Source organism: Pituophis catenifer, unplaced genomic scaffold, assembly GCF_029215685.1.
Source record: "Pituophis catenifer annectens isolate HBS135680 unplaced genomic scaffold, rPitCat1.0.hap2 SCAF_2, whole genome shotgun sequence".
Taxonomy (NCBI): Eukaryota; Metazoa; Chordata; class Lepidosauria; order Squamata; family Colubridae; genus Pituophis; species Pituophis catenifer.
The window spans coordinates 260,243,274-260,261,473 of record NW_027256882.1 but is presented as its reverse complement, the minus strand read 5'-3'; the positions used below and the strand labels follow the sequence as shown (position 1 = coordinate 260,261,473).

At 35.2% G+C, this 18,200-nt stretch overlaps 1 protein-coding gene across 3 annotated transcripts; it reads right to left on the bottom strand.

Moving 5' to 3' along the window:
- Nucleotides 1–1,092: 1,092 nt before the first annotated feature.
- GTF2H2 (general transcription factor IIH subunit 2) lies at nucleotides 1,093–17,269 on the bottom strand. 3 transcript variants are annotated; one of them, XM_070935806.1, is made up of 16 exons: nucleotides 17,155–17,269; nucleotides 16,163–16,238; nucleotides 15,974–16,051; nucleotides 13,650–13,686; nucleotides 12,885–12,971; nucleotides 12,029–12,079; nucleotides 10,891–10,945; nucleotides 10,555–10,660; nucleotides 9,714–9,804; nucleotides 9,464–9,551; nucleotides 7,440–7,547; nucleotides 6,672–6,735; nucleotides 5,989–6,092; nucleotides 4,490–4,592; nucleotides 3,942–3,981; nucleotides 1,093–3,001 (listed from the first exon to the last, which is right to left on the bottom strand). In XM_070935806.1, exons 2-16 carry the CDS (start codon nucleotides 16,216–16,218, stop codon nucleotides 2,882–2,884), a joined length of 1,188 nt encoding a protein of 395 aa, XP_070791907.1. In that variant the 5' UTR covers nucleotides 16,219–16,238; nucleotides 17,155–17,269; the 3' UTR covers nucleotides 1,093–2,881. The 3 variants fall into 3 exon arrangements, with proteins under 3 accessions (XP_070791907.1, XP_070791908.1, XP_070791909.1); XM_070935807.1 differs by lacking the exon at nucleotides 4,490–4,592; XM_070935808.1 differs by lacking the exon at nucleotides 7,440–7,547.
- Between the last annotated feature and the right edge of the window lie 931 nt (nucleotides 17,270–18,200).

The following is an 18,200-nucleotide window of genomic DNA, read 5'->3' as shown; positions in this document are numbered from 1 at the left end:
AGTTCAAACAGGTGCCATTAATACAGGTAATGAGTAGAGGACAGAGGAGCCTCTTAAAGAAGTTACAGGTCTGTGAGAGCCAGAAATCTTGTTTGTAGGTGACCACTTATTTTCCACCATAATTTGCAAATAAATTCTTTCCAAATCAAACAATGTGATTGTCTCGATTTGTTTTCTTATTTTGTCTTAGTTGAGGTCTACCTATGATGACAATTACAGGCCTCTCTCATCTTTTTAAGTGGGAGAACTTGCACAATTGGTGGCTGACTAAATACTTTTTTGCCCCACTGTATACCTTAGGGGCATATATTTAGGATGGGGATTAATGGGATGTGAATATCTAGCTGAAGCCACAATAGCACCCATCTTCCTCTTGTCTTTGTAAATCTCATTATAGTACCCACACAGCTCAATAAGCCTTACACCTAAATAGGTGTGCACAAAATGTCAAATAAAATAATCAAGTAGACCTCTTGGGGACTTACAGACTCAGACACAAAGACTGTAGTGTTTCCAATGTGGAAAGTGAAGACAGATGGAAGGACTCCCTGCAATTGCTCTTGTGCAGCTAGGAATGTGTCAGAATGTGTCATTTGGTGGCAGGCAGGAAATCAAGTTTTGCATGGATACATATGGTGTGGGAAAGGCAGCTGGTTGTCTCCTGCATAGAGCATTCCCAAAAGCCAGTGCTGAGGCAAGTGAGAAGGGAAGAGTAGCACTGAGGTGGATAGGAGTGTTCTTTGTTTTTTATTCTTCGTTTCTTGGAAACGGGTTTTCCTTCGCTTATATCTGTGGAATCCATTTAAGTCTTTGTGAAACCCCAAGTTCCTTGGAGCGCTGTTTCAAAAACCCTAATCTAGATCCTTTTCAGTTGGGATTCAGCCCAGGGCATGGGATAAAAACAGTCTGGTCATTCTGGTGAATGGCCTTCATTAAGTCCTGGGAAACTCTCCCAACATCTATTGAGAGCATCAACGATAATATCCTGCTTGATTTATTTATTTATTTATTGCTAAATCACTGGAGCTGAAAACTATTTATATACTCTGAAAACAAAAGCCAGGATTTTAACAGTTACTAGGCTATGCCAAATGAAAAGAAAACATATTTAAGTTTTATTTTTTATATACAGAACATATGATTAGATAAATTACAATAAAAAATTAAGAGGACACATTTCTGCAAATAATCATCTGCTTTGCTGCTAAAACTATAGCTAAAGGTATGACTGAAACAAAGCAACAAGCGTCTGCAGGTGGAGGAGCAAATTAATACACATTTGCAGAAATGTAATAATGCAACTGCCCCAATTTACATACATAAGCCAGATGTTTGATGTAAATATATAAATACATAATTTCCATGAGAGCCAGGTTTGGTGTAGTGATTAAGATGCTGCCTTAGAAACTAGGAGACTATGAGTTCTAGACCTGCCTTAGGGCCAGTCACTTTCTCTCAGCCCAACAGAGTTGCTGTGGGGAAAATAAGAGGCAGGATTATTAAATACATTGACCTTGAGTTCACATTATACATAATAATTACATAATCACATGTCATCATTTTAGTATCATAATGAGTTGCTTTGGATGTCATTGGAGAGTCAACCTTTACTCTAGATATTAGCAGAACTTGTTAACAGATTTAAGAGTAATTTTTAAAATTATATTCCCAATCTCACTAATTACAATCACATCTCTAATAAAAGATTCTGCATAGAAAAATTACTTTAAATAGATCTTGTGCTTATGGAGAGCAGCTTTCTCTTCTGCCTGTGGAAGCTACAGAAGAGTTGGACATTTGTAAATTTTCATCTTTAAATTGTAAACAATGTCACAGCAAAATACAAAGTACTTTAAAATTATTGACATGGAAGAAAACTAATTATCTGGAATCAATCTCAATTTTTCCCTACCCTTAACGGAATGGACAAAGGAAGCTAAGATACACAGGGGGCTATCACAGAAAAGAAGCTTCATGTTCTGTAAATTCAGAACATTCAGAATATAAAGGTAAAGGCTCCCCCTCAGCCACCCTGAGTCTTCGGAGAGGGGCGGCATACAAATTGAATTAATAATAATAATAATAATAATAATAATAATAATAATAATAATAATAATGATGATGATGATGATAATAATAATAATAATAATAATATATGCTAGTCGTTTCTGGCTCTAGGGGATGGTGCTCATCTTCGTTTCTAACCCGAGGAGCCAGCACTGTCCGAAGACGTCTCCATGGTCATGTGGCCAGCATGACTAAACGCTGAAGGCGCACAGAGTGCTGTTACCTTCTCACCAAAGTGGTCCCTATTTTTCTACTTGCATTTTTTACCTGCTTTTGAACTGCTAGGTTGGCAGAAGCTAGGACAACTAACAGGAGCTCCCTCCATTATGTGGTGCTAGGGATTTGAACTGCTGAACTGCCGACCTTCTGATCGACAAGCTCAGCGTCTTAGCCACTGAGCCACTGTGCCCCACAGACATAATACATAGGTACATAAAAATAAATGCCATGAACTATTTCCAATTAAGTGTCAGATATATCCTTTATAATTTCAGAAATTATATTTAAGAAAAGCAATATATAAATAAGATTCATATTTTAAGTGCACACGTCCAGTTTAATACTTTCAAGATATATTTGGCACATTATTCCATATTATTACTAAAGAACATTAGCAAAAACAAATACATGTAACACAGAGAATTATGTCTCCATTAAATATATCATAGAATGGGTGCGCAGATTCATATTTAGATACGCCTCCAGCTGACTCATCTTATCTTTCTCTTTAACTTAATCTATTGACGATGTTCAATAACTGGTGAGGATTCTCTGCTCAGAGGAATGTACAAGAAGTAATATTTAATCAGAGGCATCAAATGCAGGGAGGACCAGGATGGCTGTGAATGCAACCTGGACAGCAGTGCAAGGTATCATGAGCAAAAAGATCACATTCAACACAAAATGTACTATGGCAGACTTTACAAATGTAGACCTGAGGGGGGAAATGAAAGTTACAAGTTACATCTTAGCACATCATCGTATTGTTAATAAGTTAGTAATGACATCATATGCTTTTTAAAATTTTGCTAAGCAAATGATATAAGCAAAAGTGTTATTACGTTGCAATGAAAGCTGGCATATTCTGATGTCAAGATTGAAAATAATTATTTTCAAGGCCCAAAATCTAATGTGATATATACCATATTTTTTACACTATAAAACGCACCAGACTATAAGACGTACATTAACTTTAGAGGAGGAAAACAAGAAAAAAAATCTGCCTCCCAGCATCCATTCGGTATTCATCTGGCTAACGTCCTTGCAACAAACAGCAAACAGCCTGGTCAGCTTCAGCATGTTATTGCAGCCCCAGCATGTGGCTCGTCAGGGCTCCGCTCCGTTGCGCCCACCATTGGTCAGCTGAGCTGAGTTGCTGCCACTGGCGGGGAATGCTGGAGTCTTCACTGCTGAGCAGCTGATTGGCAGATGGATCAGTCTCCTGGAATACCGCCGATCAGCTGTTCTAGGTGGTGGTGATTGCTGTCACCTATCACTGCCGTTGCCGATTGCTGCCATTCACCACCGCTGCCGTTCACCACCGATCGCAATCCCCACCGCCTAGAACAGCTGATTGGCAGTATTCTGGGAGGCCAATCCAACCGCCAATCAGCTGCTCGGCAGCAAAGGCTCCAGGGTTCCCCAGCAGTGGTGAACGGCGGCAGCAGTAACAGACAGCGGCGAATGCTGCCGCCACACCAACCTCCTCCCCCCCGCAATATTTGCTCTATAAGATGCACAGACATTTCCACCCACTTTTTTGGAAGGAGGAAGTGTGTCCTATAGTGCGAAAAATACAGTATTTGAGGATGTTTCTTATTTGGATTGACATAAAATATGAAATTGTTTACAATTTGAAGTTAATAAATACTTACATGTTGATCTCTGATTTCTCCCTGGCATCCCTGACAATACCTGTTTAAAAAATATTTGCAAAGTTCTATTAGGAAATGGGTATTAATCTTTTTCTTCCAATTTATTACCAGAATTAGAAGAATATTGGTGGTGCCATTGTAAATGCCATATAATCCCTTTATTTAAAATAAATAAACAGAATAAAATGGTTTCCATAAAGAAACCTTTAACCACGTTTTCTTTAGGGATTCACACTGTCCAAGGAATAGGATTCAACTGCCTGAGATGAAGGTAGGAAAAGGCTCTTCTTTGTGTACCAAAAAGTTGGAACTCTGCCTCAAACCTTAAATTACTCTAGAAACATTAAGTAATAAATGAAGAATCAAAAGAAATCTTTTCATAAACTGAAAAAAATAATTTGGAAATATTTACTTAGTAGTGAATATGTTGTATTTTAGACAAGGGACTAGTCAAACACTTAACTAGAAACATTAAAGGATATACCATTTAGCCAAAAAATAACACTCCTGGAATTTTGGATTGACAATCCTAAGTAATTTTTACATACCTTTCCCCCCTATACTGCTCCACTGGAACTTCCTCAAAGGCATCCAAAGGAAATAGGTGATGGTAAGATCGAGCCAAATGTGGTGCAGACACTAGTGTAAGCCCTGCATAAATAGATTCTTTGATTTTCAAACCTCTATTCCTCATTCCAAAATAGTATGTCCAGTATATAAAAAATTCAAGTTTATTTTTAGCCATGTAACATTGAAAATGAATAAGCTTATTCTAATTGCCTAAAAGGGTTGAAGTAAAAGTATGATAATGAGCATATGTATACGGAAGTCTAGTCCTAACAGAACAGCCACATCCAATCCAACATCTGTGATTAATTATCATGATTTATAGTTGAGTCTAATTTCAGTCCTAGTGCATTGTGGAATTCATTCATTCAGGTGTTATCAACTAGGAATGTCCTGCACACAGGAATGGAATTAAGTTTCTAATGAAACATAACAGAAACAAGTGCACGTGGACTTCCCATTCTAGTAAACCTATCTTTTTAATAGACCAGCAACAATTTTAAAGTATTACTTAAAATACTTACACAGAGATGTAAATTACAATTAAGTCATAATCTCAACTCAGGCCATAAAAAACAGGACAATAAAATTATAATTCCAAAACTATAAATGTCCATTCCGTTATCTCAAAACATACTTGTATTCAAATCTAGCAATGCGCTAAACTGCAAAAGATTAATAAACTAGGTATGCTTTAAGCATTAATAGATACTCATTAATGGAGCATCAGATAAACAACCACAATCTTAAGTACAGGAGGAAACTTTAATCAGCTCTACATTGTTAAGTTCTTGTAGAAATAGTAGTACTTCAAATTACATCTTACTTGAAACTATTTTGTATTCATTCCATAAACAAATTCCTTCTACCTTAAATTGCAACAAATCTTTAACCATTGTTCAGACTCCAGGAGATTAACTATATTTGAGTTGGATTTTTAAATTGCTAAGTAAGTCATAATAATAGCAGCCACTTGGGACCCATGTAACAGTTTAAAGGTACAATTTTCTAGGGAATGTAACCCAATTGAGCCTTGGTAGTACAGTGGTCTAAATCACCCTGTTATTAACACCAGCTGCCTGCAATTACTGCAGGTTCGAATCTCACCAGGCTCACGGTTGACTCAGCCTTCCATCCTTTCTAAGGTAGGTAAATTGAGGACCCAGTTGTGGGGGCAATAAGCTGCCTTTGTATAAATATATAAAAGTATGAAGGCTATTGCTTAGCGCATTGTAAGCCGCTCTGAGTCTCCGGAGAAGGGCGGCATATAAATCAAATTAAAAAAAAATAAAAAAAAAAATTGAAGCAACTGAGATATAGATCATTTATGAAAGATGGAGGAAGTGTCATTTAACCATAGTAGAAATGCTGTAACTACTTTGTGGGAACAAGCTTTTATCCCTCCTTGTTTTTAACTATAAGAACAACAAAGAAGAATATACTATTTATGATAGACAAGTATAAATGCCCTGATACTCACCACACACTTTGCATTCCACAGGGAGCTCACAATATTTGGCTCTACACTGGGGACAGAAATATCCTCCTAGTGTAAGGCCTGGATCATTGCTATTTTCCAGATGCCTGTATAGAAACATATTGTTTCCTGAATACTTGTGCTTGAATTATTTGAACAAAATTAAAGGAAGATATGTTAAGCTTGTACAAGTAATAAAGTAATACTTACAGAAATTGCCATACATCAAAGAAATCATGACTATTAAATGTTTCTATTTTATAATGTATTTTTCCAGCAATTATACTACATTTTATAGGGAAAATGTTAGTGTCCTGCAATGGATAAAATGCTAAAAATATATCAGGATTATTTTCACTTGCAAAATAGCAACGAAATTATTGGCAATTAGTACATCTAAAAAGATAAGTTGATTAATACTTTTAGAATGAACAAAAGAAGGTGTTGGTGAAAGCTAATTTTGATTAAAATTTTAAAATATGCAGAAAAGGATTGCATCAAAAATGTATTTGCAGTTTTCAATACATCATCCCCTATTTCTCGTGGGTGAAAAAGCAAGATGGAGTTTGCCTACATTTACAGAGAAGATGTAGAAAATGTATCACAAGCTACTGGATGATCTGACATACCTTAAGATTGTGCCCTTATGAAATGCAATATCTAATACGTAATCACATATTACTTACGCCATGCTAAAAGATGGTTTTGCATCTTGGTCAGCCATTAGTGCAATTGTGTGCTGAGGAAAGCCTATGTAAGAAAAAAAGATACTTAAAAAGTTTGATGTTGTCCAAATTTGCATTCAGGCAAGATACAGGACATAATATCAAAAAATGTTCCAATCTGTGCAAATTCTCAATGAACAGCAGCATGCAGCTTCTTTCAGTACAGCTGTTTCTTATCAAAAGGACTACCTTTGGTGCACATGATTACACATTACATATGGTAAAACAAGCTACTATTAAGCAGAGGTGGGTTTCAGTAGGTTCTGACCAGTTCTGGAGAACCGGTAGCGAAAATTTTGAGTAGTTCGGAGAACCGGTAAATACCACCTCTGACTGGCCCCGCCCCCATCTATTCTCTGCCTCCCGAGTCCCAGCTGATCGGGAGGAAATGGGGATTTTGAAGTATCCTTCCCCTGGATTGGGGAGGGAATGGAGTTTTTACAGTATCCTTCCCCTGCCAGGCCCACCATGCCACACCCACCAAGCCATGCCACGCCCACCAAGCCACACCCACAGAACCGCTGGTAAAAAAATTTGAAACCACCACTGCTATTAAGACATTGCATGCTGAACCTAGAGACAAAAAAAGACTTGGTGGAATTTTACCTCTGGTGTCCATATGACCTGCATTTCTCATGTTAAAACAATGGAATAAACAGAATGGCATAGAACATTTACAGAAATGCTGTGTGTTCAATACTGAACTCTTAAAAGGAGCAGAATTCTTACCCATTCGAATAAGAGAACTTTCAGAACTAGAACTGGCTGGTGGTGGACTGACATGATGCATCAGGAGTTCCTTATAATGGCTTTCGTCTAAAATAACATGGTAAGTTCCTGCCATACAGAAATAATACAATGGAAGTTGCAACCACTACCAGCATATGTATCAAAAGCTACCTGCCTGATTGCCTGATTGGAGGAGTGAGAAGTGTCCTGCAGACTTAAAAAATGACTCTGCAAGTAAAGAAGTTCTCTAAAAAGGAAAGGTACTGTTTTCTCTTTTGGTCTAGCCCAGCAATCCCCAAGCTTTCAAGCTCTGTGGCCCAGCGGTGGCAGTAGCAGGGAGGGATGGTTTGGGGCACAACATAATCCCACACATGCCCAAATGGAGCTTCACGTGTTCACCCACCACTTCCTTTGCCCAGTTCCCAACAGGCCACGGCCTGGTACCAGGCCATGGACCAGGGGATGGGAAGCCCAGTTTAGCCAATACATAGAGAACAATACATAGCAGGAATAGTGAAACCAATTATGCCCTTAACTTTGAATTTTTGTAAGGCTGATTAAAAAAAATATTAGTGAAGCGTTGATTACATTGATTGCACCTATTACAATGTAACAATTTTAATAATTTAATTTTGAATAAAATACTTAGATCAAATTCTATTGCAACTGAAGAGTCTGAAAGATCTGGTCAATTCTGATTGTCAGATACACAATTTATATGAAATACTAAGAAAGTTTCACCTTCTTTTTTACTTTATTAAAGTTACCATATGCTCCTAATTTATTTTCTTGTGTTATTAAATGGAAAATAGGAGTGGTGCGGTGGCCTAGAGGTGGAGCTCTTGCCTCACAATCAGGAGGCTGTGAGTTCGATTCTCGGTAGAGGCAGATATTTCTCTCTCTGGGCACACTGAGAATATATCTGCTGAACAAAACTCCGCATTGGCGACAGGAAGGGCATCTGGTTATTAAAACACTCCGCTAGGTCCATTCAGTTGCTCAGACTCCACCCCGTTAAATGAAGATGATGATGATTAAAATAGAAAATACATCAATAATCAAAAAGATACATAATACATCAAAAAAGAGCCTTGGTAGTACAGGGGTTTAAGGCACCCTGTTATTAAGCTGGTTATTAAGACCAGCTGCCTGCAATTACTGCAGGGTTCGAATCTCGCCAAGGCTCAAGGTTGACTCAGCCTTCCATCCTTTCTAAGGTAGGTGAAATGAGGACCCAGTTTGTGGGGGCAATAAGCTGACTTTGTATAAATATACAAAAGGATGAAGGCTATTGCTGAGCACATTGTAAGCCGCCCTGAGTCTTCGGAGAAGGGCGGCATATAAATCAAATTAAAATAATAATAATAATAATAATCTAAAATTTGCTGCAAGGCAATTGTTTGAAATATATATATTTTAAGTTCCTTGCAGCTACACTGAACACACTTCCCATCATGCTGTTGCTGTTGTGTCCTCTGTCTCTCTAGGCAGCAATAAACCCGCTTTGTAGCATGTTTTTTATCATTTTGAAGCAGAATACACTTTTAAAAAGAACTCTGGAGTATAAACATTAAAATAGCTAACATAATTTAAACCAGAACAAGTCCAGAATTTCCCTCTAAAATGAAAGGAAATAACTCTTTTAAAATCACATCACCAACTTCCTTCCACTATCACCCTGCAGTTGTCAGAGACTCATTACATGTTTAGTGTCGTCCACAACCATTTCTCAGCCATGCTTCAAATGCACGACAGAAAGGGGGAACTGGTATTGTGAATGTTTTCCGGGGAACAAAGAATTCAACATTTTATGTTGAATTGGTTATTGAACACAACCAGAAGCATATTAAAGATATATTAAGAGAATGGTTACAAATAAAAATTCTTTATATTGCATGGTCAGGAAAAATAGAGAACTTTAAATATATATATATATAAACTTTCTATAAAATGATGATCATTTTCTTTGGTAAAAATCCATATTCATATTTATGAATTCATTTTATGTATATAAATATACATACCACCAGTTTCTCTGGCAAGCACAGTGCATACTCGAACTTCAGCAGAAAGACCAATAACAGACACTCTGATCTTAGCCGATTTTAAGGACTTTGGATGAAAAAAAGACAAATAAAAAAACACATACACCATCAGAATAGAAAATTATAAAAGGAAAGAAACTTCCAATATTTCAGAACACCCCAATTAACTATTTAATTATCAAACTGGCCAGTATGACAATTAAATAATAAAACAGAATAAATTCTGTACCTTTATTAGATCATATATATTTGAGGGATCACATGTTGTTAGGCTGCTGAGTATTACTAAAACTTCTCGGCTTGTATGTCCTGGCATGTGCCTAAAGACAATAAAATATTCACTTCTAATAGTTACAAGAACAAGTTCCAAATGTATTTGTGATTATATTGAATATGTGAAGTCTGTTTGAACTTTCAATTGCAAACAGATGAATAAGGTTTTATTAAATCCTTTCTTATTAAAAGAAGCAAACCCAAGTTTCTGATACAGATAGACGAAGTTATACATATATCTAGTTTGAAAAAATGTGGCTATATACAAATGCAAAGTTTACTTTGATAGTAATAAAAGATAAAAAACACAAATGAAAAAAAAATCAAGACTTTACAATTTTCCAAAATCATTAATAACAAGACCCAATTTGATAAAGCTATTATTCTAACACAGTCTTAACTTATTTCAATAATCGTGCAAGACTACACACCTTCCAGCAACAAAAGTTACCAGGATTTCTGTATGTTGAAATACAACAGAGCTAGAGGAAACAGGATTAGAAAAGCCATTCTAAGATACTTATATTTCAAAATGATTGGAGGAACAAGAACAAATTAAGGCAGCCAGTTTGGCATGCAGGCAAGGCATATATTTATTCAGATTTAACAAGAAATTATGATTTTACACTGAAAGCAAGACAAGAAAAGGACCAGAGCATGAGACAAAAATACGTATTCAGACTCAACATTTATTAAATTGCCATTTCAATTTTTTGCTCTTTTAATTAGTGTAATCGTTTACCGCCATTGTAAAATAAAAATTTTAAAAATCACTTATGTTTCCAACATATACTTACTTTAATGTTTGGGTGGCTAAATTTAAGGCATTATATAGCGAAGGCTCTCCTAGGCAGGTCATATCTACAGCTTTTTTTAGAGCCGTTATATGTTTCCTTGGATTCCCTATGAAAAGAAATTAACCTGTCATCACATATTAGTGTCCTAACTCACTCCCAGGCTATGGAAAATACTCCCTTAGGAGATGTATTTGGCTGTTACTCTCTCTGCCTTTAGGAAATTAAAAATGCATTTTAATGTACATGTTTACAAAATCAAATACATATATATTACTTGTATCAAAAACAATGGCCATTTCAGGAAGAAATAAGAACTGAGGAAACGAGAATCAGTACCTGAAAGTTCAGTCAGTTTTTCAGCTCTTTTACTCTTAGTTACAACGATGCCAATCTGCAAGAAATTTGTTTGCCGTTAAAAGGATTCATTGAGCAATGTATGGCTATATTTACATAATAGACAGAGTAGGATAGCTCCACATACAAACACTATTGCTTCTCTTGTATTACCAGATTTTGCTGAGAAAAACTTAGTCAAAACAGTTATCAGCCGCCCTGAGTCTTCAGAGAGGGGCAGCATATAAATTGAATTAATTAAATTAAATTAAATTAAATTAAATTATTGCAAAATATTTACTGGAGCAAAATGCTTTAGGAAATATTTTGTAGTCTGCATCTTAATTAAGTTCCATAAAGGAGTTATTTATTGCTTAATTGTGCTGTAAAACCATGGAATCTGATAATGCAGATTTCAGAATGCTAGGAATCATTGCTCTCCCGTCCCAACTTTTTTTTTTTAAGTTTCTAATTTATTTAGCTACAAAGCAGGCTTGATAGATGCTGTCTGATGAAATCGGAAGCCCAGGAGCGAAGGAAATCACAGTTTTAAAAGTTAGAGCTTCAGGATTATCATGCACTATTTGTCTATAATCCAGGAAAACAAACAAGGATTAATTACATTTATGTAGATTGCAGAACCAAACTGGCTTTACTCATTCTGAACCACGCCAAGAATCCACTTGCGACAACTGGAAAAAAAGGAAGTATGCTTGCTTCCCCAACTCCACATGGTTAACTAATCACTACCACTTTACCGAACATTAAGGGAAAAAGTTAATTACAGGAATGGCTGCTCTATGCATGCAGCATCCTGCCCTACATAATTTCAAATTCTATATAATCCTTTATCTTCCATTATTTATTTCATGCTGCCTTACTCAATAAGAGTGTTAGTACAGGATTAATATGCACTGGAGCTTTGATTTTTCCTAGGACAGAATTGAAATTTATGCTAGTGGTTTTTAATCCTATTTTTCTACAACATATATATTGCTTAGACACTAGAATCTTTTTCCAGGGCTTCAAACTTCAAAATAACTTATTACTACCATCAACATTACAAGAGAAATTGTATATTTAAACAGTTGAAGTTTAAGCAACAACTGTGAAACTTTATTGCTTTCAACAGTGCACATACCTGGCTTATAGGATTTTGATCAAAATATTCTTCAACAAAATATTCCAGTAGCTACAGAATGAGAAACATTAAAACAATATATCAAATACTATTTTATATTGGACAAATGTATTGAATTCTTTGCATCTTTTTAGAAAAATGTTCTTCATTTGTAATGATTTCTAATTAGACTAATTAGAAATTAAACTAATTTCTAAACTATAGTGGTTTAAAAGTATATCTAGGAGTTAATAGCAAAAAATACTGTGAAATCTGATCATTATATTTATATAAATAAGCACACTTCAAGGTCAGCTTCTTTTCAAAAATGATGATTCCAGTTCTGCAGTCCACATATTTGGTTAAAAATAGTTGTAAGTGGAATCTACAGTATGTACATCTTTTGACTATGACACTTGTTGAGTTTAGCAGGACTTGAAATTGAACTGATGAATTTGTAATTACCTGCACTCTGGAACACATTTTCTAGGGATTAATTCCCAATGAAATCAGAGGTTGCTAATGTGTTTGGGATTAAATTGCATGCTAATTCACTGAAACAAAGCAGGTTAATGCATGCTGATAACTCACATAATGGAAAACTGCTACAATGTAAATACTTTAATATAAGACTCTTATATATGCAGAATGGGAAAAATAATAGTGAACAAAGTACTATATTTATATATTTAACTTTTCCAATTATATTTTGTCATTTCCTACCATCTTCTATTAGAATAATTGTGCAAGGTCATTAAATTAAGAAATGATCACTGGTCTATGGTCAACAATAAGAATTTGGGTCTCCTATACAAATCCCACATTATATTTGCTATACAGATTTGGAGCACTTTTGAATTATTTCAAAAATAATCACCTTTAAGGTACACGTTAATCTATTAGGTTTTAAATCTTGATCTTCCATTGTTCTTGATCCATCTACTACTACATACAGGTGACGCATCTATAAAATTAAAAAAACCATAAAGTGAATATTATATTAATGTATTCAAAAACAGCATTAATTACCTTTATATACAACTTAACCTAAAATGACAAAGTTTTTTATATTCTAGTTTTCAAAAAAAAGATCTATAATTCCTTTAATGTAGAATTACAAATTGCAAACGTACATAAACTTGTTTAAGATCCACTGAAATAAAAGTATACATAAGTGTAGAGACTGCAGGTATCAGATTTTTTTTGAGGCTTCACCCTAATCTCTTTGCCTGAAGCATTATAAAATATACTTGAACTAGTCCAAGTAATTTATTACTTACCACAATTAAAGATAGATTTATAATATATTTATTTATTTATTTATTTATTATCTTGCCTTTATTTTTTATAAATAAGGTGGCGAACATACCTAGTACTCCTTCCTCCTCCTATTTTCCCACAACAACCCTGTGACGTGGATTGAGCTGAGAGAGTTACTGTCCCAAAGTGATCCATCTGACTTTCATGCCTAAGGCAGCACTAGAACTCAGTCTCATGATTTCTAGCCTGGTACCTTAATCACTGATCCTCCCACACTGAAACCCAGGCATGAAGCTGTCATCCACTTTGTCCTACTTCATTTAATACCTAAGTCTAATTTAAGCAATTTTATTTGAAGCAAAATGAGAAAATGAAAGTGTACCATCCCAAGTCGAACTTGTCCATGATGTTCAAAAGTTCTATAAAATAAGAAATAATTGTTGTAATGTTCATAATCTGTAGGTAAACTGTTTGTATATTTCATTTTGTACATTTTCTAAAAGGTATAATCCATGTAATTCATGCATTGATCATTACCCATCAGGATTCCTGTAACACATTCTATGTGTCCTTTAGATATTAACAGGAACCTACAACTGGTCCAAAATATCATGACAAGACTCCTACAGGGTTAATTGTCTCATGGTAGGATAATGCTTCTGAAATTACTGCACAGGCTACCAGCTCCAATTCAAAGCAGTGTATGATCTAAAAAGCCTTATGTGGGATAACACCTAGTTGTATGAAGCATTTTGACAGAATAAAATCTGTCGGTCTAATGAGAATAACTTGGCAAGGAGTGAATTAAATACTTAAATACTAATAAGAAAATAGGCCTATTTGCTGGCAGCCGTCATATCCTAGAACCAGAAATTAATAAAACTCTCTCCTGGTATCATTAGTACAGAGCTTTCTTTTCCTATCCTTCTCCTAACAGAGTGTCCATTTCACTTTGAAGCTGTACTTAAGGCATATGGGGAAATTGCATCTCCTAACATACTAACAACCATATTCTGCCCTAAGGTTTTAGTTACTGGCTTTTTTTTTAAGTGCTTATTTGAATTATGTTTTTTTTATTTTTAGGCTGCCTACTCATTGATGATTCTGAGCAATTTACAAAGGATTAAAACAATAAAAAAATAGCCGTACCCGAGGAACAAATCAGATATATTACATTTATGGTGCTTAGAACATTATACAGTATAAAAGTAATTCACAGCACATATTCTTTCCTAAAGGTCAGCAAGGTGAGGGTCACATAGATCTCAGAAGCTATACTGTTTTATAGGATACACATGGCAACCGAGAAGGCATGTCCCCTGGGTCCTATAAAGTGCCATTGTTTAAGTGATTGGACCAAGGATACCAAGCTTTCCAAACCTCATCAGGTAGATAGATACAACTGGAGAAGCAATCCTGCAAATATCCAGCCCAAGTACTATGAAGGGCTTTATGAAAGACCAGAAGCTCCTTGAAGAATACTGGTAAAATAGTGCATCTCATGACATAACATTACATTGCTGTAGTGATGTGCACCCATACCTACTCACACCACTGCATTCTGAACTAGTTATAGCTTCTGAGTAGTCTTCAAGGCCAGACCCATTTCATATCTAGTCATATGGTGTCTAGCATATTAATTACTGTGAGAGAAGCCTCCTATTCTAGGAAAAGACACAAGGTTTAATGAACTGGAATTCTAAACCAAATGAACAGCAAAATTAGAAACTGTTAAAAATAAATGTTGATAATTAAAGCAGTATCTAGAAATCTATAAAATTAATTTGCAGAAAAAATTAATTACACAATTTACATGAATAGTTAAACGTTTATGATACTAAAAACAAATTAAATAACTGTATCAGGCTATGTTCCATTATTTGTACTACTATATTTACATTAAAAAATGTATAAACAAATTGTACCTTAATTTTTAATTATAATGAAATCAAGAACATATAGCATCAACCTTATGAACTCACAGGTTTCCTTTTTCAACTATGTATTCAAAATGGACAGTGATTAATACATATGTACCATGTATATATGTGTATTATGTATGTGTTTAGGTAGATATATACTTTCTCTTGAGAGCAGGCAACAGAATTTTATTTTTAATGTGCCAGTGTGCTCACAAAAAAATGACAATAAAAGTTATTTTATCTATCTTATCTTAAGAACATCACATTACAGGTATAGTTTTGTGTTTACTGAAATATAAATCCTATCACATTCAACTGGCTTTTGAGTCACAATTGTTAAACAAATCACAAATATTTATGTTAACTAATATTAGCATGTCATTTTAACTGGTTGTTATATGATAATGCTATCTATAAAGTTTGCTTGAATTCCATTTTTACCTTCTCAGTCCAAATCTCTCTTTTCTTTTTTGACAACTTATTTAATATTAGCATTAAATATCCTACCTGCTTAATTTTAAAATCACTCTTAGTGTTTTCAGCTGAACAATGGAGTAAAATATTTAAATAAATAAACAAATATTACTAAGGCATATTTTGGAATTTTAAAATAAAGCACTAACAGTGCTATATTTCATTTATCTGACTGAATATAACTTCAAACAAGGGAGAGCTGAATATTCCACATCCAATTGGAATGGAATTAACTACCTTTAAATTTACACATTTCTTGTAAAATTATATCAATATAGTGTATTATACACCATACTCAATAAATGCTTACCTTTTCCTCTTGGCCTTAAAGAGAATATCTTCTATAGACGCTTTTAATGATCCAGATTCATCTTCTTTAAGAACTTCCCTAGAAACAAAAGAAACAAAAAGAGTAAGAATTCTGTACTGTACTTACAGCAGGATGCCACATTTTTTTAAAAAATGGAGGGAAACTTAAGTGCTGAAAAAGCAAACTTACCATGTTCTTTCATAACCCCCTTCCCACCGTTTGGTTCTTTCAGGTTCATCATCCATTTCTTTGAGTCAATGTTTTCCTAGTTAAGTAACAAAAATAATTATCACAATCTAATTAAAAGATTTTAAAACATTGTACAAATAGCCACACAGATGCACATATTCACACACAATGCATACATGAAATGATATAAAGCTAATATAATCACATCCCTGAATACTGTTCAGACTAAATTTATGTAACTGTGTTCCCCTCAATTCTGAAAAACAGTTTAGTGTATATTTGCTACATGGAAAACATCCAGCTAAGACTTAATAGAGGCCACAAAGTTCACCATCAGCTTTCATATCCTTTCATTTAGAATTCTGCAAATCTGTTAATTCTTTTCCCTCTATTCCAAGGCACTTCCACATCCTTTTTCTATTCCTTCTGTGGGAAATCAGCCCATTTCCTTACTTTCTAAATACATTCTGATCCATGTAGGTTAACATCACTATTCTTACACATCTTGGATATTTGATTTAATTCACTATCAAAGGGACCAACTTGTGAATAATCATAAATTTCAGCTATGTTTTTAAGCTGTTGTCCCTAAACCTTTACTGTGTACATAGGGGGAAAAATACTTTTTACAAGTATATCCTTGGAATTTATGTAACTTAATGTGTAATACGTTTTTTGACACATCTATTTATTCAGATACGTTTGTAAAAGATAACGCAAAAAATAAAGACTATATAACCAGTTATTGCCAGTAATCTCAAAGTATGATTGATTAGAGAGATAAAGACATGACAATCGGACAGAGGGCTGCAAGGTGAACTTCAGAAACGGAAAACAATAATTGTATTTGTAACACAAAACACGAGACCAAAAACTTTGACCAAAGACTGCTACAGTCGAAGAAAAGCCAGCCTCTATCATGTCTGAATAGGGAAGGTTCCCTTTCCTGGAGCAGCAGCAGCAATTTTAAAAGAAAAGCATTTTGCACTCACAGCGTTTCTCCGCTGACAGAGTTAAAAAAAAAAAAAACTCGGAACCGGAGGGATTCACCAAGCCTGCGTCAAAAAAGCTGTTTGGAAAAACGAGGAGACGAGCAAAGTAAACCCACCGACCCTTCCCTGAAAGAACCGGCAACAACCCAACCAAACACCGCCTCTTCTCCCATTCAGTTCCTTTCTTTAAACACTCCGGTCGCAGCGCGGAAACGGTGCAGCATAGTTCCGCCGAAGAAAAAGCTCGAGATCGCGGGAAGAAAACACCATATAGATACAGAATAAATATAATTTCTTGTTATTAGGCAATGGCTTAGAGAGGCTTAATCCTTGAAAGGGGACTTCTGGAGGAGACTTTCTAAGGCAGAGGTCTTCAAACTTGGCAGCTTTAAGACTTGTGGACTTCAACTCCCAGAATTCTCCAGCCAGCTGTGCTGGGACCTCTGTTCTAAGGTATCTTCTTGATAGCGAAAGAGTTCTGCTGAATCGAAAAGAAGTTGTTTTGCGTAGCTGTATCAAAGATAAAAAACCCAATTCTTGAATTCTGGGTTTTATTCCCTTCCGGATCAAACACCACATCGTTCTCTGTTTTTATGTGCAATATTTAGGCGTGAGAGTGAGAGCAATTTATTAAAAAAAATGATGGGAGAGGATGCATATCATAGTTTGCACTACAATTGTGATTGAATACCAATGTATCCCCACTCGCTAAGCAGCTACAAGTTATAGCAAAAGAGGAGGAAGGGTTCAATTTGACTGAATATTTTCCATTAGTTAGGGAAAAAAGACACCATCAGAGTATATAATATACCCACATGCTTTCTGTGTAAATATGGAGCATTTTAAGTCAAGAGCACAGCTGGTTTCTGCAGATACAACTGATGGTTGGATTGAATTGGTCAGGAGGGATCAATTTAAGGAAGTTGAATGGGTATGCATAGGAAGAATTTGGTTCAAAAGATACTGTGTGCTTCTTACTATGATCTGTACCATCAACACTGGAAAATTGTAGTAAACCACTCTTTCTCAGCCTAAGGTTGCTGAAC